At 43.9% G+C, this 26,636-nt stretch overlaps 2 protein-coding genes across 5 annotated transcripts in view; one reads left to right on the forward strand and one right to left on the reverse strand.

The window, feature by feature from the left end:
- The window catches only part of Lrp2bp (LRP2 binding protein), a 29,993-nt gene extending 19,175 nt beyond the window's left edge, over nucleotides 1-10,818 (forward strand). For all 4 annotated transcript variants that reach the window (XM_059244982.1, XM_059244985.1, XM_059244983.1 and 1 more), the window contains 5 exons: nucleotides 2,616-2,758; nucleotides 2,836-2,941; nucleotides 5,640-5,863; nucleotides 8,098-8,272; nucleotides 10,442-10,818. In XM_059244982.1, the coding sequence (XP_059100965.1) occupies nucleotides 2,616-2,758; nucleotides 2,836-2,941; nucleotides 5,640-5,863; nucleotides 8,098-8,272; nucleotides 10,442-10,507 (714 nt within the window). In that variant the 3' untranslated portion in view covers nucleotides 10,508-10,818. The remainder of the gene's footprint in view (nucleotides 1-2,615; nucleotides 2,759-2,835; nucleotides 2,942-5,639; nucleotides 5,864-8,097; nucleotides 8,273-10,441) is intronic.
- A 5,637-nt stretch (nucleotides 10,819-16,455) lies between these two features.
- Nucleotides 16,456-26,636, reverse strand: part of Snx25 (sorting nexin 25) — a 115,848-nt gene continuing 105,667 nt past the window's right edge. The window contains exons 15-19 of the mRNA XM_059244660.1: nucleotides 25,019-25,136; nucleotides 21,918-21,984; nucleotides 18,527-18,708; nucleotides 17,622-17,722; nucleotides 16,456-17,047 (exon numbers count right to left, since the gene is read on the reverse strand). Coding sequence (XP_059100643.1) covers nucleotides 16,967-17,047; nucleotides 17,622-17,722; nucleotides 18,527-18,708; nucleotides 21,918-21,984; nucleotides 25,019-25,136 — 549 coding nt within the window. The 3' untranslated portion in view covers nucleotides 16,456-16,966. The remainder of the gene's footprint in view (nucleotides 17,048-17,621; nucleotides 17,723-18,526; nucleotides 18,709-21,917; nucleotides 21,985-25,018; nucleotides 25,137-26,636) is intronic.

A 26,636-nucleotide genomic window follows, 5' to 3' on the forward strand; every position in this document is an offset into this window, starting at 1 on the left:
CCCCGTTTTTAAAAATCGTGTGTACTCTTTCCCTAAAACATCGCCTTTTAGAGTTAAAAGCATAATGTAGGCAAAATCTTTTTACAAACAGAAGCAAATTATTTTCTGTAATCATCTGCTCATACTGTCCTTGGAGTATCCTTCATATCTGCCCCAGGCCTTTATCCCCTCCATTCTGTTTCTTCAGACCCAAGGTGACCTTCACCTGGATTATAATATAAAGCACATCTCTAACCTCTTCGTCATTTTTACAACCACCGAGGTCATCTTTCTAAAATACAAATCAGCTGGGTCCTGTACACCTGTAAACAGTTCCCAAGACTTTTGTGTCAAAAGATCCAACAGGAGCTGGAGGAAGGGCTTAGCAGAAACTGGCACTTACACTCTTGCAGGGGCCTGGAGTTTGAGTCCCAGCACCCAAGCTGGTGGCTCACGACAACCTGTAACTCCATCTCCCAGGTATCCTGTGTGCTCTTCCCACCTCCACAGGCACCTGTACTCACACGTACACACACACACACACACACACACACACACACACACACACACACGTACACAGAGAGAGAGAGAAAGAGGAGAAAGAGAGAGAGGAGAGAGAGAGAGAGTTCTCTTTTCCCTTGGTCACTAAGTCAGATCAAACGATGGAATGACACCAAGAAACCTAACCCCAGAGCCAAAAGCCTTCCTGCAGGTATTGGGGCTGACCAGCGACCAGGAAAACGATAGGACTAGAAAAGTGGTGGGTTCTTCTGTGAACTATAAAGTAGTTCCTCTATCTTCTTACACACAGGGTGGAGATGGGACCATGTTAGAAAGTAAAAAGCCAGCTCCGTCTTCGAGTCTTACAATATAGTCGATATTACAGTATATTGGGAGAGTCAGTGTATTACCTACACTACAGAGGACTTCACAGGGCCACGGAGATTAGGCAGGGAAGGAAAAGAAGTGGAGGAAGGAGAATGTGGGGATTTTATTGCCAACCAGACAGTTGTAGTTGGGAGAGCAACAGGAGCAGAGGAGGACACCCAAAGGCCGTTGTGGAATTAAGAATATGTGGGAGGGAGCTGGAGAGATGGCTCAGCAGTTAAGAGCATTGTCTGCTCTTCCAGAGGTCCTGAGTTCAATTCCCAACAACCACACGGTGGCTCACAACCATCTATAATGAGATCCTATGCCCTCTTCTGGCCCTCAGGGACACATGCAGACAGAACACTCTATACATAATAAATAAATAAATCTAAAAAAAAAAAAAAAAGAATATGTGGGAGAACAGATAACTCGGAGATATGTTTTCTGTGACCTCCAAAATGATCCAGCTGTGACAGTAGATGTTACCGACTAAACTCAAGGGTCCAGACAGACCTCTGATGCTGAGTTCAGCCTGACTAAACTCAAGGATCCAGGCAGGTGCTGAGTTCAGCTCTGGCCATCAGTGGCCTTAGCTTCAGACTGCCTGCTAAGTCCTCCTGCCCTCAGGATTAGCACTCAAGCCCAGAGAACAAACTTGGCTATGGGGAGGGTTTGAAATGGCAGGCATTGGTTGACGCTGGGATTATAGAACACCTTTCGGGAGTTACGTTCAACAGGAGACTTAATGACAAAGAAATGAAAGAGAGAAAAACAGATAAACGTTTTTGCTTTGTAGACCCAGAAATGCCTTGACACTGTGGTGTACGCATCAGAAAGGAAGCTACCCATAGCCAGGACTCTGCTAACTTGATTTAGCTAACACGAGTCATTTCTGAAGACTAGTAAGGCCATGGAATGGACACAGTTTCTAGACTGGAAAAGCTTAGGGGACAGATTCTGAGCCAAACGAAATTGGCTGAGGAGCTGGCACCTTGGGTGACCTTTGGGTAGCTTTCTATGAGAATGTCCTTGTGATGCTTTTCTATTTTGACATTTAAAAAAAAGATTTTAAATTGTGCTCTGTGTGTGTATGTGTGTGTACACACTCACTTGCACGCACATGTGAGTACAGGTGCCTATGGAGGTCGGAAGGGAGCAATGGATGTCCTGGAGCCAGAGTTACAGGTGATTGTGAGCCACCAACTTGGGTGCTGAGAATCAAACTAGAGTCCTCTGCAAGGGCAATACACACACACACACACACACACACACACACACACAGCATCACACACACAAAATCACACATGTAGGGGTCAGAGGAGAACTTTTTCCACTATGTGGGTTCCAGGGATCAAGCTTGGGTTATCAGGCTTATTCACAAAACCTCCCCTTTCCCAGGGGAGATGTTTTTTCACTCCTCGCTAGAATACCAACTGTGTGTACATATGCCACACAAAGATCGGCATCTTGGACATTTGTTACTAATGAGCACACACAGTGAACATGAGCTTGAGAGAAGGTAATGTAAGATATTTATTTCGCAGCTCCCGGGAATGTCTGATCAACATAGACTTCTATACAACCTTTCCTTCCTTGTCTTTATCCCTGAAAATCCAGAGCAAACATAGTCCTAAGCATAGATCTGTGATTTTTACACACATGGTAGACTTGAACACTGTACACTATAGGAAGAAAGACATTCAGTTTGAGCTAAACTAAAGACTAGTGTTTTGTTTGTTTGTTTGTTTGTGTTTCTTTTGTGGAAGGAAAAAGGAGTGAAATATATGAAGAAAATTCTTGATTCTACATGCCCCCAAACAATACACTTAAAATTCGCCGCTGCTTACAACCTTGGAAGAGCTTATTTTGAAGGAAAAGGTGTGAAGCGATCAGACGATGAAGCCGAGAGGTAATATTCCCTGGAAGTAGGCGTGTGTGCTGCTGAAAAGCTAAGATGAAGACTGACTCCCCTGTTTTCTCTCTTAGACTGTGGCTGTTTGCTGCAGACAACGGGAACCCAAAAGCCAGCGTGAAAGCACAAAGTATTCTAGGACTGTATTATTCCATGAAGGAGCCCAAACAGTTAGAAAAGGTAACCTCCCCCATCCCATCTTAAAACTGTATTTATTTTCGTACTGGCAAAACCCCAGCCTTGCCTACGCTAGCTAGGCAAGCGCTCAAATACTGGGCTATATCCCAACCCTCTTCCTTTGAACACTAGCATTATATCTAGATTCATAACCGTTTCACTGATTTCTTTTTCAGAGAAGGCACTGCGGAATAAATATGTAGGCTTGGATAGCTCTTACACTTCCTGAACAATGTAGAGGAAGCTCATACTTTGGGACCTTGTGTTTGACTTTCCATCACCATGATAAATATCTGACAGCGACGTATTGCTCACCTCACTGCAGCCATGAAACAGAGAGAGAGAGAGAGAGAGAGAGAGAGAGAGAGAGAGAGAGAGAGAGAGAGAGAGAGAGAGAAAGAAAGAAAGAAAGAAAGAAGAAAGAAAGGAAGAGAATACTTTAGTGGGCTTCCCCCAACTCCCCCCTTTTGTCCCATCCTGGCCCTGATGCTATTGGGTGGTCTCAGGTCTACCCCCTTACTCTCCTTTGGAACCCCTCACATGATACCCAAAACCTTGCTTCCCTGTCTCAGAACTTCTTAGCCCCACCCAATTGACAGGCAAGATTCGTTATCAAAAATCCCAAAGCTCAGCTCAAACCTTTCCAGTATGCACAGATGCTGCCTCCCCTGCTTTTACCAAAGGAGACTCTGGATGTGAGAATCTGTTGTCTGCTAGAAAAGGTTGCACCAACAATGCACGACACTGCAAAAACTCAAGGAAAAGGCATACCCCTGAAATAATGGCCAGAAGCATTTAAGCGTGACTAAAGCCTGCTTCCTTTGATTTGAGGAAGTACTAAGTACACCGCTGAGTAAAACACACTGGGAATTAAAAGTGAAAGCCACTGTATTTCTGTGAAAATACAGTGTCACAAGAACGAGTGGAAGGAAATCCTATACAATGAGAAGGAACTGTAGGGCTGAGTCCTACTGGTCGGTGAAGGGTTAATGGCAAATTCCTAAGAGGAAGGTAAGAGGCAGGAATGTTCCTCAAACATCTGAGCAGCCACTCCTAATGTCTTTAAATCAGATTCAGAGTGTAAGGCAAATGGTCATGTGATAGTTAATCGGGGATGTAGAATTACTAAGAGCAAAGCCTCTGGGCAGATGTGTGAGGGACTATCTAGGTTAGGATGAGGTGGGAAGACCTGCTCTAAAATGTAGGTGGTACTAATCGCTAGGCTCTCAGACCATGTAAGAAACAAAAATGTGGGGCCAGTGGGGATGGCTCAACATAAGGTGTGCTTGCCACCAAGCCTAACCACCGGAGTTTGATCCTCAGAACCCACATGAGAAAGGAGAGAACCAACTCCCACAGATCACACAAGAAATGAATAATTGTAAAAAAATAAATAAAAATGAGCACTCTAGATGAGCAAGTGCATTCTGAGCAAGTGCGTTCATCTCTCTGCATTCTACTGGGGATGCAATGTGACCAGCCATCTCAAGCTCCTGCCTCCGTGATGTTCTCACATGGTGGGCTGTACCCTTCTCAGACTGTGAGCCAGAATAAACCATTCTCTTTCAGTCAGGTATTCGGCCATAGCAATGAGAAACGTAACAAATACAGACGATGTTCAGCCTAAGTTGTTTTGGACCTTGGCAACCAGCACCTCCTGAGATCCAGCCGGAGCTCTGCTATGGTTTGAGTATGAAATGGTCCCATAAACTCCTATGTTTGAACTTTTGGTCCCAGCTGGTGGCACTGTTTGGAAAGTTGTGGCATCTTTAGGAGATGGAACCTCACTGGAGGAAGTGGGAGGAGCTTGGGGTTTTCTAGCCTGGTTCTACTTAATCCCTATCCTCTGCTTCTTGACTGTAGAGGCGATGTGAGCAGCCAGCTACCTCCTGCTCCTGTCGCCATGCCTTCCCTGCCACGAGGGGGGAACCATGAGCCAAAATTACATAAGAAACAAAATTTTCTTCTTTCCTGAAGTTGCTCCTCACCAGGTGTTTGGTCAGAGAAACAACAACAACAACAACAACAAAAACATACACAGGCTCTCGCTTTTCCTTGGCATGGGTGGTGGTTTCCTGAGTGCACCTCCTTGCAGGTGGAAACGTTCCCTTAGTTCCTAGTTTGCCTCTTCTCCACTTTAACTCTGTCGAACTTGTTTGTAGCTAGAGTGTTTCTGGTCCTGCCTGGCCCACAGTCAGGACAAATCTCTCTCACCTGCCAGTCCCGCAGCCACTCAGACCCAACCAAGTAAACACACAGAGACTTATATTGCTGGTCTAACTCAACAGCTTTTATGATCAAATGTTTTTCTGCAGTTAAAAATCCCAAAGACAACACAATCCAGATTCTCTGTGTAATATCCATCTTTATGTGGCTTATTTTTTATACTACCTTTACCATCTCTTTAAAGTCTTTATTTTTAAAAACTATATTTCTTTATATAACTGTATATATTGCGAAGCTTGAAACCCAAGACAGCAGACCTTCCTCTGCCATGAACAACGCTGGCCTGTGAGACTCACTTGGGCTCTTTGAAGCATGTGGACTCCATGCCCATGTAAATATAGTCAAGGGCATTCCTGTAGAAGTAGTTCCTGGAGACGTGGCCCGTGACCCTACAACTGTAATTGGGACTTTTTCTTTCTAGAACTCCCTCGTAATTTCATCCTGCAGATAATACAATGACGTTGTGATTTCTTAGGCATTTTTCTGGCATTCGGAAGCTTGTGGCAATGGAAATCTGGAGTCCCAGGGTGCACTTGGTCTCATGTACTTTTACGGGCAGGGGATCCGCCAGGACACCGAGGCTGCCCTGCATTGCTTACGGGAAGCAGCCGAACGAGGCAACGTCTACGCCCAGGGGACTCTGGTGGAGTACTACTACAAGATGAAGTTCTTTACCAAGTGTGTTGTGTTCTCCAAAAGGTGACTGTCTTGGTTCATTTTGTGTTGCTACCCCACCACCACAGACGGGTGCTTTATAACCAATAGACATTGTTCCTCACATTTCTGCAGCCCAGATCAAAGTTCTGAGAAGTTCAGGGGTCTGGTGAAGCCTGCGTTCTGCAGAGAGGGAGGAAGGTTGTGTCCTCACATGCAGGGTGTTGAAGGGCAACCCCCCTCCCCGGAAGGCCGTGTGCAGCCTTCTAGAGAAGGGCCTTAATGCCATGAGTGAGGGAGGCCCTTGCGACCTAAACACCTATTAATCGTGTGACACTGGCGATACATGAATGTTTCAGGGGACACATTCAAGCCACAATAATATTTGAATAATGAGTAGAGGTATTTACAAGTACTTGGTGTTGTGCCAGATCTGTCCCACAAAACTTTCTTCAGGGTTGAAATGACAACGGTCCAATGACCTTAAATACTCCAGTGCCACCCAAGACTGAAATTTTAAACCAGTTAAAATTTAAGTGAATAGCCAGTATGGCTAGTTCTGACCATATTGAAAAGTACAATTCTGTACCATTCCCCTTCAGGATTTCACAGCTCTTAGCTGAAGTGGGTTTCTCGGCGTAAATTGACACATTAGAATTGCCTATTAAGAAATCTTAATCTCTTCCTATATTCCCTTCTATACACAGAGTTCTATCTCTGTGTGGTTGAAATAAAGCTTCGTGATTGGGGTATTGTTCGAAGACTTACACGAATGTCTTATGAACTCTTTGGAAATTTTCTGAGTCCCTAAGGCTCCATTCTGTTGCCTGCATGTATTTATCCAGACCAGGAAAAACAGTCCAGGGCACTCTAGAGTAGCCACCAGACTACGGTGCGCTGCCCATAGTCCCAGACATGCTCCCACCCCCCACCCCAGGGAGTGACAGGGATGGAGAGGAAAGGAAGAGAGGACATGTGTGTGTCGTCCGTGTCCCCCCCCCCCCCCCCGCCTTCCGGACATCTTAGCTTCCAGGCAGCAGGTCACTGGGGGAGCCAACTCTGGTATTCCCAGCAAGTGCCCTCCTGGCTAAGATTCTGAACAGTTCTTAAAAAACGTATTGCACTGATTCCTTTGTTTGTTGTGTGTGTGTGTGCACATGGCACGGCATCCATGTGAAGGTCCGAGAGCAACATGGTTGCATCCTTCCACTATGTGGGTCTTGAGGATTACTTTAAACTCGGTTCCTCGGGTTCGGTGGTCAGAGCCTGTGTCAGCTGAGCCAGCTCCCAAGCCTGAACAGATCTTTAAAGGTTTCAGAACTTAGCATCATTTCCCACATTCCTATTCCCCCTAACATCGTAGCTAACATGAAGTTGGCTAGATCTCCTTCTCACGTAAGTCCTCATATTTGTGTACAGTTTGCAAAGGCTGGCTTTTCTCTTGCACATTTTTCGAGAAAAATATGCTAATTTCTTACCGTGTTAAAGCGGGCCTGTGTGGTGACTGTCTAGACTTAAGACTGATGTTTCAGTGGATGATCCAAGGGTGCCATGTTCTAGAACAGCTTGGATCCTGGGACCCTGGCTAGGGACAGTGAGGAAATAAAGGGCAGACATACACACGTATAATGTAGCCAGGTTCCGGTGGGATTCTGCTACCACCTCAACCCAGAACCTCAGTGTGTTGTTTTGGATGGAGGTCTCTGTAGGGAGCAGTTGTCTCCAGCTGTAAACACCTGGAGGAGGAAGCAGCAGTTGCTAGTCTTTGCACACAGTGATCTGCCATCTGCAAGCACTCACACTTGGACGCCTAAGAAAAGCTTTACCATTTCTTTCCAGCCTGGCCCAATGAGTAACAGCTTTACCAACTGTCCCATCGGTCCGAGGCCTTGGATTTTCCGACACGGCTGTGCCCATGTCAAAACACACGATCCCTCAGGACTTCACTCACCCAGGGCTTCCTCTGCCCCCTACATAAGGGAACAGAGGATCCTGTTTTATCCCCTACTCAATTGATCCACAAGATGATATAATGCTTAAAATATTAATAAGAACCAAATTTCCCTAGTGGCTAATCCCTGTGAGTATCTCCACAAGGAAGCTCTGGGCTAGTTTGTCCTTCCCTGCTCTTTCTTAGCAGATGATACTACATAACTTCCCCACACAGCAAACTTCTCGAAAGGGCAGGGACGTCACTTAGAGCACAGACTTTCCACAGGCTGTTCTGTGTAAACGTAAAGCATGGCTGACGTCCCTTTTAAAATTTCCCATCCCCTCAGGATAGCGGACTACGACGAGGTTCACGACATCCCCATGATAGCCCACATCACGGACTGTCTCCCCGAGTTCATCAGCAAAGGCATGGCCATGGCGTCCTTCTACTACGCTCGGTGTCTCCAGCTTGGCTTGGGTATTAAGAAAGACGAAGCGACTGCCAAACACTACTATTCCAAAGTAAGCCTGGGGAGGAACTAGAGACTGACCTAGCCGGAAACCACGGCCTTTTCCGTGGTTGTTTTCTATCACTCTGCAGATCACCTGTCTATGGGGAGGCTGGGCAGGTTGCACCTGGTAGAGTCGTACCAGCATAATTAAGCTCAGGTGATAAAAGTCCCATTTTGATGCGAATTGGTCTCCTTAAATCGGCTGCCACCTGCGAATTAAGGCCTATCATTGTCCTTACAGTCTAAATGTTTGTGTCTTCACCAAACAAAAAATTTATACACCCTCACTCTAATATTGGAGTTAAATGAAGGTTTTAAAGCAGTAAACCCAGGACAGTTTCATGAGAATGAGGTAATCAGTAATGCTCTCACATTTTAATCCATGTGGTCACTTTCGGGGGGGCTGGGAATGTGGGGAGGTTGTAATAGTAACTGCAGTGAATTTTTTAAAGAACTGTGCATGCTTTAGGTCCATGGTGTTCACAAATTAGAACGGCATCATAATTAACTCTGTATGTAGTTCTGTGGTCAAGGACTTGATGTGCAGCCCAGGCTGGCCTGGAACTCATGGCAATCCTGTGTCTGTGGGCCCCCGAAGATTCTGGAATTAGAGGCTAGTACCAGACCTTATTTTGGAAGAATTCATTCACAGTCTCTGGGAATGGGACACCACCATACCTGCCAAAGCTCTCTAGAGTATTCTAGTATGCACACATGTTTAGAAACATGAGCTATGGGGCTGGGAAGATGGCTGAGAGGTTAAGAGAACTGGCTGTTCTTCCACAGGTCCCAAGTTCAATTCCCAGCAACCACATGGTGGCTCACAACCATCTGTAATGAGATCTGGTGCCCTCTTCTGGAGTGCAGGCCGAACACTGTATACATAATAAATAAATCTTAAAAGAGAGGAGAGCGAGAGAGAGCGAGAGAGAGAGCGAGAGAGAGCGAGAGAGAGCGAGAGAGAGAGAGAGAGAGAGAGAGAGAGAGAGAGAGAGAGAGAGAGAGAGAGAAACATGAGCTATTGTGTTTTAAACAGATTTCCAAAGTAACAAATACAGCTGATGTCTGGGCTATTTACCACCACCCCATTCTTTTCATGTGAGAAACGAGGGTGAACAAAGGAACTTTTCCAAAAATAGAAACCCTTCTTGCAGCACACGAATCTCCAAACTAGTCCAATTTCATGTTCTAGATTATCCACAGTAAGCTTTGAGGATAAGTATGGGAGGAAGTCTAGTTTAAATGACCCGATATTTGGTATAAACATCATGAAAGGGCAGTAAACCAATAGCAACCCAAGAACTGTCTTCCACCTGTTGGGAGACAATCACCCCGTCGCTGTGTATTAACGCTGTAGGTAGAACACAGCACCCAGTTAGCCCAGTGCATACTGTGGAAGATACTGATGAAGTGGACACAGGGAGGAGGCAGCATATTTGCTAAGTCTTATGAGGTCTGCAGAGGGAAACAGAGTATGTTCTCTGAGAACTAAACATGAAGGAGTCCTGACAGTGAAGGGTCCATGACCGGAACCTCCTATACAGAGGAACTGTGGCGAGGAGGGAGGGGATTTGGAGCTACACCAGAAATAGGGCAGGAAGATGGCAGAACCCCAGGGGTCAGGCCAGGGACCCTTGTCTGGTGTTAGCTCGCTCTTCGGCTGGATGTGGCCCCTTCGGCATGTCTAAGCATTGTGTGTTTCTAAAGTATGTGGAGGGACATTGCAGCTCAATGCAAAGAAGAACCTTTTGACTTCACTGTCTCAGAAACAAGTACAAAAGTTTTCTCTTAGAAGATAACAACTCCTGGCCAATAGCAAGAAGCTAAGCAAATAGTGTAAGACCAATGTCCTGGGCACTGGAGAGACAATTTCTGCTCCGAATGGTGCTTATACCAGATAACCTCTGATGCTCCTGCCAAACACTTGACATTCTAGAATCATGCACCTTGTCACTATTTAGGCATGATAAAACTATATTTTAAAATCTAATTATTATAGATTCTGCTGTTTTCAGGATAGAACAGCTTGAGACCAAATGTTAATGGTTTCTATTTCTCTTGTTTTAATAATTCTTTAGTTTTCATTTTAAAATTATGTGTAGAAGTTTGTCTGTTTTTAAAAAGAGAAGAACCGAGCAATGAGAATTTATCAACTATCCAACTCTCTTCTCTCTTTAAGGCTTGCCAGCTGAACCCCACATTGGCAGATGAGCTTCACGCCTTACTAATTCGCCAAAGAATTTAGACCACAATGCATTTCAACGAAGCCCATCAATCCTCACCTGAAACAGTGTGTGTGTGTATGCTCACAGCAGCTCCATCTGTTATTTCCTGCGTCCCCGTTATATTATCCGGGGTATTTTACAGAAACATTTCCTTCATTCTTGTATTTGTATTCTGTAATTTGCACAAACTAAACTTTAGACACCAATCCAGCCGCTGGGAAGAGTCCTCAGAGACCCACCTCTTAGCCTCTACAGTGGCCTGGACTGCAATGAGTTTGAAAGCATGCCAAAACCAAGTACCCCTTTGCCTTATTAAATGCAGTGTCTGAAATGACTTAGTACAGACTGGGTTTTGTAGTTTCCAAAGTACACGTGCTGCTGACTTAGTTCAAACGCAATTTGAAAGTTTAATTCTTTATATTTTCTTTGGCATTTGTTTATGAATTTTGCTAATTTAAAAATGTATTGAGCCATCTGAAATTTTTCACAAAATTAAATGAAGGCCAAAGAAAATTTAAAGATTAGGCTTCCAAATCTTTTTTGTAGAAAGTGTATAGCATTCCCATAGCTTATTAAAAGATTCTTACTACAGATAACTGGCTAATTTGTAAATTTTTTAAAAATGGAATTAAATTATGTAGCACCATGTCCCTCCAAATGTGCCCTCAAAGATCTCAATTAAGCAAAAAAAAAATTATGATCCCTGATAAATATAAGAATTACAGCAATATGCTTTCATTTGAATTCATTTTCTATATTTTTAAAATCTTAGAAACATTTCCATACAACATAAAGTATGGGAAAAATCTCATAAAAATCATTAACCAAAGAGCTACATCTAAATACTGTTTTGTAATCCAGCCTGAGAAAGCTTACTTATAAAAGGATTACTTTATAAGTAATGTTTCAGGTTAGCACGCAAAGAAATGGATTGCATACACGTCTCCTGTGCTTTGTTCTCTTTCTCCTCCTCCTCCACTGCCCTCCTTCCCTAGAGCCACACCCCAGCACCTTTCCTCCTGCAGTTAGTTTCCTCCTGTGTGTGTGTGTGTGCTTTTCTTCAGACAGGGCTTCTTGTGTAACAGCCTTGGCTGTCCTAGAACTCACTCTGTAGCCCAGGCTGGCCTCAAACTCACAGAGATCCGCCTGCCTCTGCCTCCAGAGTGCTGTGATTAAAGGTGTGTGCCATCATCACCCGCCTCCCTTCTCCTTTCTTACCACATACTTTCTATTACTTATTTCCACCTCTCTTAAGATCCCTTCCTCTCCTTGTATGAGCCTCCATTTTCATGAGCTATAAACACACACACAGAAATACAAACACTGTTCTACACACACACACACACACACACACACACACACACACACACACACACTTTCCAATCTCCGTTCTACGTGAGAGAAAACAGTTTGCCCTTCAGAGCCTTATTTCATGTAACATGATGACTTCCAGTTCCATCCATTTTCCTGACAAGTACTTCATTTTTCGTTATGGCTGCATCAAATCTCATTGAGTTTCTTCCACATTTTCTTCCTTCATCTGTTTAGGGACATCTAAGCTGGCTGCATTTCCTAGCTACTGTGAATGGTGCAAAGATGAATGTGGACACTTACCTTTGTAGTGTGTCGACCCGAATCCTTTAGGCACACGCCCAGGAGTGGAATAGCTGGGCAACGTGGTAGTTCTTTTAGCTCATCTACGTGGTTGGACGATTCTGATTTTTAGTGTTTTAATTTTTGCAATTCTTTATACATCACAGATATTAAGGATATTATTAGTTGGTAGATTTTTTTTCCATTTTGCAGAATGTGTCTTTGACAACTGTCTCCTTCAGCGTACAGAAGTTTCTAAATACTTAAATAAATTCGCAAACATTTTTCCATATATTGGTGACACACATCTAAATATTGTGTCAAAATTAGCAGGCTAGGTGGCAGGTGGGAGGCAGAGGCATGAAGATCTGAGTCTGGGGTCAGCCGGGGCTATAGTGAGACTCTGCTGTCTCAGAAGAAAGAAAGAAAATGTAATTAGCAACAGACTGTCTTACTGTCAGTAAAATCTACGAAAGGAAAGGCCACAGTGAAAACAAAGGTCCGTATGCTTTAGATGGTGCAGTAATATGTTTGTGAAATGTATTAAAAACAGTAGGTCTTAAAGAGATCTTAATCCCCGCCTTTTGTCAGCATATTAGCTGGTATGGCTTTATTTTATAAATCTTAATGTCATTTTCTCTTGAAAAATTAAAATTTATTTTATGTTTATGGGTGTTCTGCCTACATGTCTGTGCACCACACACATGACCGGCGCCAGCAGAAGCCAGAGGAGGGCGTTTGATCCCCTAGAGCTGGAGGTATGCATGGTTGTGAGCTGCCATGTGGATGCTGGGGATTGAACTGGGGTTCTCTGGAAGTTCAGCCAGTGCTCTTAACCACTGAGCCGTACAATGTCATTGGCAACGGTGGATAAATAAAATCTGTCAGTGGTGAGAAAACGGAGTTTCTGTGTGGTGGCATCTGCTAGAGCTGCTGCTGCAGAACGGGAAGCCTGGCCTTGGTTATGCACTCAGGTACTTACATTAATTGAACTTTGTTTTTGTATAAAAAGAAGTAGTTGTACACTTCTGCATTCTCTACAAAAGTTAGTCTCAAACCAACCCTGGAAATAAGGCCTTTTCCTCTATAATAGCTACTGAATACTCTATATTCCCTCCCAACATCCTGCTCAATATCTCAAGCCTTGCAGCTTACTATAGCAACTTCAACTTTTTTCTAGTTCTTCTAGTAAACACACACACACACACACACACACACACACACACACACATACACACACACTCTTTCTCTCATAAATAAATTCTTTAAGAACAAGCATGGTGGTACACACCTATAATCCCAGAACTTGGGAGGCAGAGTCAGGTGGATCTCTGTGACTTCCAGGATAGCTTGGTCTATATAGTGAGTTTTGGGACAGCCAGAGCTTTGTAGACAGACACTGTATCAAGAAAAACAGCAACAAAACAAATAAAACCCCAAAACTAATAACTAACTAACTAAAATTCTTTAAAATAAAATTTTTTCCCCCCGAGACAAGCCCTCTCTGTGTAACAGCCCTGGCTATCCTAGAACTCACTTTGTAGACCAGGCTGGCCTCAGACTCACAGAGATCCACCTGACTCTGCCTCCCCCTCCCGAGTGTTGGGATTAAAGGCATGCGCCACCACCGCCCGGCAGTTTTTCTTTTTAGATAGCCTCTCTCCATGGTGCTAAGTGGTCTCTTTTGCTCCTGACTAGGTGGATACAGAGCACCCCACTGTTCCCAGCTCCAACAGGAATACACTAAAGAAGAGAAAGTTTACCAGAACAGTGCATGTAGGGAAGCAACTGCCTCTCCTCAACCCAAAGGGAAGCCCACTTTTACAAGTGCCATTAAAATTGGGGTTCCGAGCCAGGCGTGGTGGTGCATACCTGAGACCCTGGCTGTGCTGGCTGGGGGGCAAACTGTCCCTCTGGGCTCTGGTGTGTGGTCCCCAGTGGGTGGTGCTGTTTGGGTAGGGCTTTTTATTGTCGCTGGGGGCAGGTTTGCGAGTTCACAGCCTCGCCTTAGTTCCAGTGGACACTCTGCTTGGGCTCTCAACTTTCTGTTCCCACTGCTGTGCCTGCCACTTGCCTCCCCACCAGGATGGACTCGATCCCTTTGGAACTGTAAGCCCAAATAAACTCCTTTCTCCTTAAGTCACTTTTGGTCATAGTGTTTTAACCGCAGCAACAGAAAACAAACAAACAAACAAAAAACTAATACACCAGCCTTGGGAAAGAGGAGGCAAGAGGGTAAGCCTGGGGAACCCTGTCTCAAAAAGAAAAAAGAAAAAAAAAAAAAAACAGGCCTCAGCAAGCTGTGGGAGTACACAATCATACATGCAGCTACTTGGAAAGCTGACGCAGGAGGATCATCAATTTGGGGTCAGCCTGGATAACTTAGCAAGATCTGGTCTCAAAATAGAGACTTTAAAAAGTAGCAGTCATGTTGCTTAGTGGTAGTGCACTTGCTTAGCATAGACAGACACGGCCCTGGAGTTCATCCCCAGTGTGAGAAAAATACAGCCAGATACAAAGGAAGCAAGTCTCGGGGATGGAGGTGGACCTGGGGGGGGGGGGAAGGCATCTATCCGCCTGATGCATGAGACCCTGAATTAGATTTCCCAGCACTGAAAAATAGAAAAACACTGAACAATAGAAAAATGAAAAAGAAACATGTCTCCCAAATCTTCAGTGTTGGGAGTCTAACAAGTGTATTAGTCACTTTTCCCTTGCTGTGATAAAACACTGTAACCAAGGAAACTTACCTAAGAAACGGTGTATTCTGGCTTGGGGTTCCAGAGGGTTAGAGTTCATAATGGAAGCAGGGGCAGGTATGGCGGCAGAGCAGGAAACTGAGAGCTCACATCTCACACCGAGAGAGGTGGGAGATAGGGGGTGGGGTAAGGGGAGACCTGTCAACCCCCAGTGACATACTCCCTCTAACAACTCTACACTTCCCAAACAGCACGGCCAACCAGGGCTCAGCTGTTCAAATACGCGAGCTAACGAGGGTACAGCCGCACCGGAACCACCACCACAGGTGTCGTATTTGGTGATAACCCACGCCTGACTGGGAACCCAGTGTGGAATTTCAATTTCCGTGTACTGTATTTACCACAGAGCTGATAGCCTGGCACCTGGCACCTCCCACTTGCTCATGCTCACCGGGGAGCGGAGCCACTCTTTACCTCAAGTGATGAGAGACTTCCAACTTACTTTTTGTTAAGTCCAAATTTCTAGACTCATTATAGTTGATTATCAGACTCTGTCATAAAGAGATAGAAGAGTTAGAGGATCTCTCTCTTCTCTTCTCTTCTCTTCTCTTCTCTTCTCTCTCTCTCTCTCTCTCTCTCTCTCTCTCTCTCTCTCTCTCTCTCTCTCTCCTCGCTTTCTCTTTCTTTCCCCTTTTGAGACAGGGTTTCTCTGTGTAGTCTGGCAGTCCTGGAACTCATTCTGTAGACCAGGCTGGCCTTGAACTCAGAGATCCCCATGCCTCTGCCTCCAGAGTGCTGGGATTGAAGGCGTGCGCCACCACCACCTCCCAACTGAGAGTATCTTTTTCTTACGTGCAGTTTAAATTTAAGACCCAACGTTTAAGCGATGGCTTAGAATTATACAAACGATGTACAACCTCGCATTATTTCTCTTCCATGAATTACTCTAAATGGTCTTTTCGATATCTCATTGAAGGACAATTCCTATGTATAAAATAGCCAACCTCAGTTTTGTCTGAAGTTTCGAATACCATTTCAGTCTGAACAAAGGGACCAGAGAGCTATAATCAGAAGACTCTCAACAGTGAACCTTGTACTGTTTTAACTGTCCATCTTTCAGAAGTGTGTCTCATCAAGAACTTGACAGAGCTATTAGTATGATAAACCTATACCACTTGAATATAGTTTTTCTTTTATTCAGACTGCAGTTTTGCCTTTTGTTTTTAGTATTCTAGAAACTAGAGAAAGGACAGTGTATGACTATGACTGCCTAACACATGACAAAGCTCAGGAACACTGACTCAGTGACTTGTCCACGGTCCCACTGTCAATAACGACAAAATCCAGACCCTGCACCTCACCTAACGCCCTTGTAGTGCACAAGACTATGGGTTTAACGGAATCTTTCAACTCCATGAAGCAACGTCCCTTTTCTGCTTCCCCGGCTTTAGGCTAATTCCTCCAAGGCTTAGCTCACATCTTATCTCCCCAGCAACTCACCAAGTTGGCCTTCTCATGCACTAAAAACCAGGCAGCGAACTCCACACTTCCTTACAGAAGCTCCCAGCGGGCAGTGCTGTCTATGAAAGGGCTCTCGACAAATATGTCTTAGCTGCCCAAGTGGCCAAGCTCTTGTTCCTTCTGTGACACAAGCTCGATACCTTTGAGCACTGTGATTCATTTTTAAATTTTATTGCTTCAAATGCTTCAAACTATGGGAAATCTTTGGTAAAAATAAAGACAATAAAATTTTCACAATAACTTTACACCAAGCATCGCACAACAGTGTTCTTCAATACACGTGAAACACAGGAATGTTCAGAATCCTCAGTGAGGAGATTAACTGTACAAGATTCAGAGTTTGTCATTTAACAACAAAACTGTTTTCATAAATATTTAAAATATTTCCTATGTTCTTATCACATATTAACATTTGTATTTCAATCGGCAAGTTGAGCTTTAAAGTATTTATCATTTAAATAAAAACCGACAAACATCAGTTTGTTTTCCTACTGCCTACCCCAGCATCGGTCCGCCTCCCTTTGATTGACCTTATTTCACATCAAAGTAGAGGGAGGTACGAAAATAAAAATCAGTATGGTTCTTGTCAGGCCCTCTGTGGAAAAGAGGAAAATGTTTCATGTCTATTATTACACAGACATTTTCTGGTGGTTGGTTTGTGCAGTCTCAGGCTTGACTAGCTTTGAATTGATCCAAGTGAGTTCTCAGCTCAGGACACAGTTCCAGCAGCAGCAGCTCCATCAGGACCTGTCCCGAGAAAGAGAAGTGAAGATGGGGCTATGTGAGGGTTTTCTCACAACGTGTGCTTGACAGGAAAGTCTACGCAGAGTTCTAAGACGGTCCTCAGTGAACGGGTGACTCTCAAGAGTTCAAGACTACAGAAACTCCATTTATCTCATGGCCTATTCGACACATCCAACTGTCCATGACATTTAATATTGGGATAAGGTATCATGCAGCCCCCACTGGCCTCTACCTCCTGAGTACTTGGATTATAGGCATGTACCACCACACGGGCCTGATATCGGTAATTCTAATCAGAAAAAGTTTCACTTGCCAAAATAACAAAAACTACAGAGTCGTGCAGAGATGTTAAATCAGCAGTCAACAGAGAACTCAGTGTGTGAAAAGAGGACTGCTCTGTCCCCTTTATACTTCTTAATCAAATGAGAGGAGAGATAAAAATGAAGCAGAAAAAAAAAGGAGGCTGGAGTTATAAGTAATAAAAGTAATTGAGAATATGAGGATCAAAAGTTATCCTCCTATGTATACAGAAATATAAAATCCAAAAAGAAAGAGTCCTCTGGGGCTTGTTACTCACATATAGCAGGTGCTTATTAGCTCTTGTTTCTTGCAGTGCCTTGAATATTTTTATTATACCATGACGGGCATTTTGCTGTCCAACAAGGCTCTGAAGGGTATCTGGGGGAAGAAAAGTTTGTACATTTTGGTGAACTGCTGAGGGCTGAACTTAGGCCTTGCGTGTGTAGGGTTTATTTTCCTGTTGTCTGCGATAAAGTAACTCTTGACAAAGCGACAGAGGGAGGAAGGGTGTATCTTGGCTCACACTTTGAGGTGTAGTCCAACACGGAAAGGAAGTTACAGCCGTGGGAGCCTGAGCAGGCTGCTCATGTAGCATCCAGTCAGGAAGCAAGAGCAGCAGATGGACGCTGGTGCTCAGCTCACTCTCTCCTTCATATTCACACAAGGACCTCAGCCCATGGAAGAGTACCACTTACACGTAAGGTGGGTCTCTCTACCTCACTTAACCTAAGCGAGATCATCTCGAGGCACGCACAGAGGCCTGTCTCTTAGTGACTCCAGATCCTGTCAAGTTGACAATGTCAGCCATCATACTAAGCAAGCGCTCTATCCTGAGATCTGAAAAATCCATTTTCTGTCCTCAAGTGATGATGTACAACACACAATAAAGCATGGAGGCATAATTAGTATAACTGGTTGGTTCTCTTGGACATTTAAAAAAAATTAGAATTCTTTTTACTGAAGGGCATTTATGAAGGCTACAATTTTAGCATTTGCAACTACTTGTTTTGGTAATGAAAATAAATGCGTTTTACACACACTTCTAAAGTTTCGTGGCCAACTTTAAGCACACAGTGTGCTCTTCAGTGTTTTCTCAGCAAACCCTGAGAAGCGGCCTCCGGGGGTGCACCTCTCCACAGTGCTAACCTCCGTCTCCAGCCTCTCTGGCAGGCCAGGCCTCACCTGGAATGTTCTCCAGCAGCTTCTGCTGTGCTCTCTGCTTCGTCTCCTGACTCTGCCCTTGGCTTCGGACTCGAGTTGGCGGTGCCAACTTCCCATTTGGCCAAAAAGCATCCCGGAAAGCATTGATGTAGTAAACCAACATCTGCTCACTGACTATCCAGTTCACTGTATCCCGGATTTGTCTAGTAAGAGAAAAAAAAAATATTGCTTGCATGAAGTTTTTAAAAACTGTATACTCTATTCTGAGAATGCATTTGTCAATGGGAAGGTTAATAGCCTGATCCAAATGTTTGATGTATAAATGAATTATTTTCAAACCTTGGCTATGAAAGTTATTGTTCACTTTGGCAATACTGGATGACTAACACATTCCTGGAGTTTACATTTTTTGTTTCTTTTTCTTTCTCTCTTTTTTATTGTTTGAGAATTTCATACACACACACACACACACACACACACACACACACACACACACACACACAATATGGGGTTTACATTTTCCCAGGGTACCTACTTTTCCAAATGTTTACCTTCAAATCAGTATAGACAAGAACAGAGGACTGAGATTTATCCAAAGATTTCAACTCCCCTCATACACTGATCATTTCTCCATGAAGCCTATAAACTGGAACACAAGCCCACTTCCTGAACCTGATGAAAACTGGTGTGAAAAGCACTCCTTGGGTACCAGAAGTCCTGGAGGAGAACCATACTCTTTTACTGGCCCCTTAGAGAGTCCTGGGAAAATACCGACCCAGAGAAAGCACCTCGTGCTCACTGGCCAGGAGCAAGGACATCCTTCAAAGATGTAACACTACCCAGTCCATTGGGTCACGGGAATGAAACATGGGTTGGGATACTCGACCTGCACAGTTATGCAAAAATCGTTTTCACCTAGTTTAACCATTCCCTTAGCAATTAAAAAAGAGCCCAGAAGTAGTTGTTAGGCTAAAAAGGGAAAAAGTGGAAAGGGAAAGGATCATCTTAGATTACCAGGCCCAGAAGCACCTGAAAGCAAGCCCCCAAACTAACATAAACAGTAATCAGAAAGGTCTGGAAGAGCCTGGTGTCTCAGTCAGATTTTTAAGAGTAAGAAAGGGTTTCAGGACATCTCCAAATGGATGTTCCAAACCCAGCACTTCATACACAGTAATCAGTTAATGTTGGGGAAATGATTAAATTCTGTGTCAAACTGCAATGTTAACTGTTTCATAGTGAAAATCAAACATTACCAAATATTGTGCAATTCAAATCTAGACAAAGACAATAATTTATCTATTTAAAAGGATTTCTGCTTTAAAAAGTAACCACTAACCTGCCCATCTGCCTTCCTAAGAAAGCTCTCTATGCCATCAACAACACGCTTTGATTTCTATAGTTTAGCTTTCGGTTAACTCCTGGCACTCCATGAAGAAACGAAGAAGTTTCAATTTGTGACTGAACATTAGGCAATTCTTAGTAAAGAACAGCACCTAGGTGTTTTCTTCTATCAGCCAAAAGCTTTTGAAGCAAACCGAACGCGTGAGACTATGGTTGCTTCCGGACAAGAGGCTGACAAACATGGCCGCTGGACGTTCTGCTGGGTCATCCTCTGCAAAGGGCAAAACCAGCCTGTGCCAGGGGCTCAGAGTTCCCGGCCTGGTAGCAAACCCAGTGGCGTGGACAGCGGAAAGTTCCCTACAGGAGGCTCTCAAACTCCACGCAAACAGCTGCCCGACCGCTCATCACCTCAAGCACAGCTGCCCGGGTCAGGAACAAGTGCCAACGTCGCCAGAGGAGCATGGGAAGGACACAGACTTTGCTGAATCTGACAGGGAAACACATCAGCGAGCTGAAGTGTGGGGGGAAAAAAGACGCCTGGAAATGTCTCCAAGGCCTATCAGTCCTAATGATGTTTTCCCAAGACATCAACAGTACGTTACACTGGCTCTTTCTCTGTCAAAGGACACAAGTTAACTATACAGGCCTCTGATGGACAACCTAAACTATCTTTTTAAAAAAAAAAAAAATTCTAGAAATAAAACTGAAGCAAATACATTTTTAAAGTATTGTATTAAAATACATTTATAGTATTTCCTATAAAAACTGTGTAAACTTACATAATAAGACTATCACAATAACATCTCACAGTTCAATGTTCAACAGTAAGTTATTCACTTGGAAAAACAATATTTTCATCTCAAAACTTATTTTATAATACTAAAATCAGTAATTTATTTCTTAAATTTGTACAGACATTCACTCACATTTCTATTCTGCAGAAAATCTGTATTCTTTTTTTTTTTTTTTTTTTTTTTTGGTTTTTCGAGACAGGGTTTCTCTGTGTAGCTTTGCGCCTTTCCTGGAACTCACTTTGAAGACCAGGCTGGCCTCGAACTCACAGAGATCCACCTGGCTCTGCCTCCCGAGTGCTGGGATTAAAGGCGGGTGCCACCACCGCCCGGCTAAAATCTGTATTTTGATAGGTATTTACAAAAGAAGCTGACAATGGCGGTTGTGAATTCCAGGCACAGGGATAATGTGAAACGGGAGTCACAGGCCTGGAAGCCGGGATAGTCTACTGAACAGTACACTGGTGACCCCAGAAAGCCATGCCGTCTCTTGGTTCTGGTTCTGTCTCCTCACCATAAGATGAAGCGTTAGCTAATCTCGGATAAAAACTGCCTGCACTGTTTGCTCTAGCCTCTGCTGATGGCATACTCTCGCAGCTGTGAGCAATATCAATAGTTAGTTCACAAGTAACGTTGAGTGGCCAGGAGTTCTCATAGCAGACCCCCAGAGCTTTCACGAACCAATGCTCAAAGTGGAACACTTTCTGAACAACCCGAAAATGGCCTGTAGAAGATTACATGTACAAATGTTTTTATGCAAATGGTTACTGCAACGCAGTTTAGAATCTACAAAGGGCTTGTGGCATTACTATATGACAGACACAGCCCTCCACCACAGCTGTCCACACGTAAAGAAGAATTGACATTTTAACGCTACTTCAACTCTAAAAGTGAATATGTTTTATATTTCTCTCTGAGTAAATACTTGCCATCTGGTGAGTATCTTACTTTCATTGTGGCTAAATCGTAGCCTGAGTCCGATTATGTGACATGACAACAGAATACCCAGGGTACTACCTGATCCAAACGGAATTTTCCCAGAACAGCTCCCAACCCTCATCAGCCAGAATGCTGGACCTAGCACACATCTGTCATCTATTTACCATGCATGCATGCTACAAGAGAAAGTCAAAACTCCGCTTCCTCAGCCAGCCTCAGAATCGTATCAGAAACAAAATACAAAAGAAGGATACTCTCTGTTAAATCCCTCAGCCACCATGCCATAAGGTAATTCAATGTTCAGACAAATGGACTCAAACATTCATTTTGTAATAACTCACTTGTTGATGGTTCTTCCAAAAGTGACCTGGACGAGAGCAATTAATGTTCTTCGCACCCATTTAAACACTAAAATATAAACCAGAAGAAAAGATTTATTACCATTTTACAGCTGAACAAAGCATACTGTCTTGCCATTTGGTTCTGTCTGAATCTCAGCATCAACCACAGGCTCCATTTCAGGAGACTGGGTATGAGTTAGAGCAAATGCCTGCTCCTCTGGAGACTGGGTATGAGTTAGAGCAAATGCCTGCTCATCTGGAGACTGGGTATGAGTTAGAGCAAATGCCTGCTCATCTGGAGACTGGGTATGAGTTAGAGCAAATGCCTGCTCATCTGGAGACTGGGTATGAGTTAGAGCAAATGCCTGCTCATCTGGAGACTGGGTATGAGTTAGAGCAAATGCCTGCTCATCTGGAGACTGAGTATGAATTAGAGCAAACGTCTGCTCATCTGGAGACTGGGTTTGAGTTAGTAAGCATCTGCTCATCTGGAGACTGGGTATGAGTTAGTAAGCATCTGCTCATCTGGAGACTGGGTTTGAGTTAGTAAGCATCTGCTCATCTGGAGACTGGGTATGAGTTAGTAAGCATCTGCTCATCTGGAGACTGGGTTTGAGTTAGTAAGAATCTGCTCATCTGGAGACTGGGTTTGAGTTAGTAAGCATCTGCTCATCTGGAGACTGGGTTTGAGTTAGTAAGAATCTGCTCATCTGGAGACTGGGTATGAGTTAGTAAGCATCTGCCCATCTGGAGACTGAGTGTGAGTTAGTAAGCATCTGCTCAGGAAGCTCTTGATTAAGCTTTCATTTTTCACCACGCATATGGAGAGGTGAAATTTAGGAGGATTGTCCCCTCTTCTTTCTTCTGCCTACAGAAGAGTTGAACTATACTTTACCTCCTGTGTCCCTGGGCTACTGACAGTATGCCTGGTCCCCACCAGCAGACAGTGCAGTTACTGTTGTCAGTTTCTGCTTCCAATTTTCTAACAAAGAGTTCTCAATGAGCAATGTCTGTATTCAAGTGTTCACAGACATTACCAGATATGACCAAAGTGATGGGTCTAACTGTTCCACTTTGAGTACTCTAGTCTGTTCACCGCTGTGTACTTTTATATCTTATGTGTTTGGGGCAAGAGAGGAAAACTGTAAAGACCAGGGTCCTGAATAATATGTGCATTCTTCTCCTGTAACACTTCCAGAGCAGGTGGGCATATGTCACCTCCTTGCTGAACCTCAGGCTCCTCAACTGGAAGAGGATGAGATTGAAGTGGGCTTGTATTCCTCCATCCCTAAGGGGTGTATGAGTGGTTCTGCCCATCACAACTTTTACTATTACCGTAGAGACATTTTATAGGTGTCGAATATCAATATAAACAAAAGAAGGAAAAAAACTGGTGATATTTTTATGTTCATAAATTTGAACATAAACCAATTTTCTAAATTTACATTTTCATCTCTAGTCCCCAAAATGTTTGGCTACTGAAACAGGAAGAAGTGAAAAATTCGGACTTGGCAACAGTGGAGCCAAAGGTTCAAGCCATCTGCATCAGGAGGGAAAGTTCAAAGGAGTCAATTCCCAAAGACCCTCTCCTGAGGGCGACCACACAAGAGCAGCAACTGACAGAGGCCGGACACTGGACCACAATATCGAAGGGTGTTCCTAACCAGCTTCTGGATGGTTCTCAAGGCCTAGTTAAAAACTAACACCCCGTCCCCCAAGGGAAAGTCAAGCCGTGGATTCAGAGCCATGCCTCAGCAATGCTTGGACTGTCTGTGTGGAATTTTCTGGAATAGCACCAAGTACGTGTTTATTTTAGGCTGGCCTTTAGGCTAGAATGAACATTTCTGTTCATGATGATAACTCTGCTTGGCCTTTCTAGGTCAAGAGAGAGGTAGTTCGTTGCCAGCGGGTCTGATTGTAGGTGGAACTCTAGGAAGAGGGCCTGACAGTTGAGGGTTTAAAATAAAAATCTGCCTTACTAGGTCCTTCTGTATTCTGAACACCAACAGGAGCCAAAACATTTTGTTCAATTCTCTGCCATCACTGGAATCTCCCCACCCTACTACTTTTTTTGTCCTTCCTCAGTTCCCAAGCTCCACCTGCCTGCCACAGGCCCCTGACTCCTTTTAAAGTCTTGTTTGTTCCAAGCACAAAGGCAGCTGCAGCCGCCGAGGAGTCTGCTGATGGCAAATGCATCACATCTCATTATCAAGGCCGTTCTATTTATTCCTCTCGGAAATGTCACTGACAAAACCAAACACGCATTCAATCGAGGAGGAGCAGGCGAAAATGGCAACGTTCAGCGTCCTCCTAAGGCTGTGACTGTCTGACACATTCACAGTGTGTTTTCATCTCTTTGAGTCTATGGAAAAGAACACCTGACGCTACCAGATAGAATGCTGCACTCTCAGTGTTCCCACCTGTGTGGGAAATGGGACGACTCACAGATCTGTGCGCACGATTCCATTAGAGACAAGAAGACTGAGAGGGACACTGTTGTTTTCTGCCTATACTGAATCAAGTTAAAGATCAGGGACTATCTTAAAAGAATCTAAAATATGACAAGGCTATAAACGTTTCATCTGAAAGAGTTTAATATTTGGATGCTATTTTATCATGAGCTTTTCTTAAATTAACTAGCCTCCATTTCTAAAGTTTATTTTAGCTCTAACTTTAGTTATTAAAATTATTCTACACTGAACCTTCACATATTTTTTATATATCCATATCCTCAACACTACCTTGGCACCAAAACTGCACCTTTACTAACAGGCTATGCAAATGATTTTTTTGAATAGCTTTTGGTGATGAGACAATGAAGCTACACTGAGTCACATAAGAAGAGCTCGAAACATTCTCTCTTTTTTAATTCAATGGAGCACAGTGCTGTGTAACCAGGAACCCAAGTCTCGGGATACAGAAATTCTCTGTCCTAAGGCTGCCTTCAGCACCAAGCATGAAGTGTACTCCTGCAGTGTCTTTAAGGTGGCTGACACTTTGGAGCACTTGTTGGATGAATAAACACGTGGATACAAACACATCAAATGCATGCCAGGAACAGGGCAACGGTAAACAAATCTCTAACCATTAAAGAGACTTACTTCCTCGGAGTTCAAAAATCTCCCCGATCAGCATGAAACAGGGCTCGGCCAGGGCATCCTTCTTCCCATCCACATCATCACCATAGTCTGACAGGTCGCTGTCTTCCTCCATCTCCTCCTGGGGCAGAAGCAACACCACAGGCAGAGGACCAGTTACCCAGGACCATGCAGTAGAATGATACAGAGCCGACTTCCTTTTTCAGGCACAAACTCCGAGCCGTCCACTTACACTCTAGCCTTATTCTATGACTTGACTTTTAAACAGAAAGCTATCCATTTTCAACTTGGAGAACAAACTGCTTCTACCCTCAGAGGACAGCCTGATTCTACAACCAGAGTCAAAGCTTAAAATAAGCTAACTGGGGCCGGGCGGTGGTGGCGCACGCCTTTAATCCCAGCACTCGGGAGGCAGAGCCAGGCGGATCTCTGTGAGTTCGAGGCCAGCCTGGGCTACCAAGTGAGTTCCAGGAGAGGCGCAAAGCTACACAGAGAAACCCTGTCTCGAAAAACCAAAAAAAAAAAAAAAAAAAAAAAAAAAAAAAAAAGCTAACTGGGGGGAGGGGATCACTCTCTAAATGATTGGGGAATTACTAATATAGTTTTCTAAAGATGATGAGTTGGTTTTTTGTTTTTTTTTGCATTTTGAAAGACTTTTTAACTGAGTTTTTAATTCACTGCTCTTAAAAATAAGGTCATTGAGGTATTTTTAAAGTTGTGCTCCAAGTATCTACTACACACTTTAGAAAGTCTCATTTCCTGATTTACATGTCAGCATATTTCAGTCCACACACTATACACCAGGCACCAAGCTGGTGCCCACAAGTGCAATGAGGTCCAGGTCTTGGTGTCTGGCAGGGGTCTGGAGATTGACAGATACAGGAATGGCACTCTTTATAAGGCGAGATGAAGTGCTGCCCAAATACCAGGCAGTGGAAAGACAGCTAAAGACTGTTATTTTAATGTCTGCAAAGAAACCAAAGATGAGAGCAAAACCTCCAGTGTCAGGAATGGGTTACATCTGTTGAGTCACTGGCCAAAGGGGCCCCACGGACTCCCCCAAGCATCACAGAGTATTGCCAAGGCTGCTGGTTACTCACCACAACTTGACGGTAGGCCCTAAGGCTGAAAACAACATTACTTATGTCACTGAACACGGAGAGGTTGAGCTGGTGTCTAACTGGAAGCTTCACCACTACTGACTAACATTCACTGTGCTGGAAGGTCCTCTGCATGATACCAGAGAGGAAGGGTAACCATCAGTATCACCCAGCTCCAAACCCTAAGACCTACAACAGTGATGATATATTTGCTTGTGCCTGAATGATCGATACACTGGTGCAATCGTGGTACAAGTGTTATGGGAGGAACCAACCATTTCTTTCTTTTTCCTTTTTATTGGATTTAAGGCCCACTCCATGAAATGGAACCCATATTGGACACTGTTAAACAGACCAAAAACCTGAGGGTACATAGATCATGGCCTAGGGAAAAACCTACTACTATTATTTAACTAAAAGAACATAGCAATAAAACGAGTCCTAATGACAGATCTGTGCATTACTCTACCCCCATCAGAGAAGCTTCTTCTTGCAGTAGATGGTAATTAACCCAGAGACCC

The sequence above is a fragment of the Peromyscus eremicus genome, chromosome 17 (assembly GCF_949786415.1).
Source record: "Peromyscus eremicus chromosome 17, PerEre_H2_v1, whole genome shotgun sequence".
NCBI classification, from domain to species: Eukaryota; Metazoa; Chordata; class Mammalia; order Rodentia; family Cricetidae; genus Peromyscus; species Peromyscus eremicus.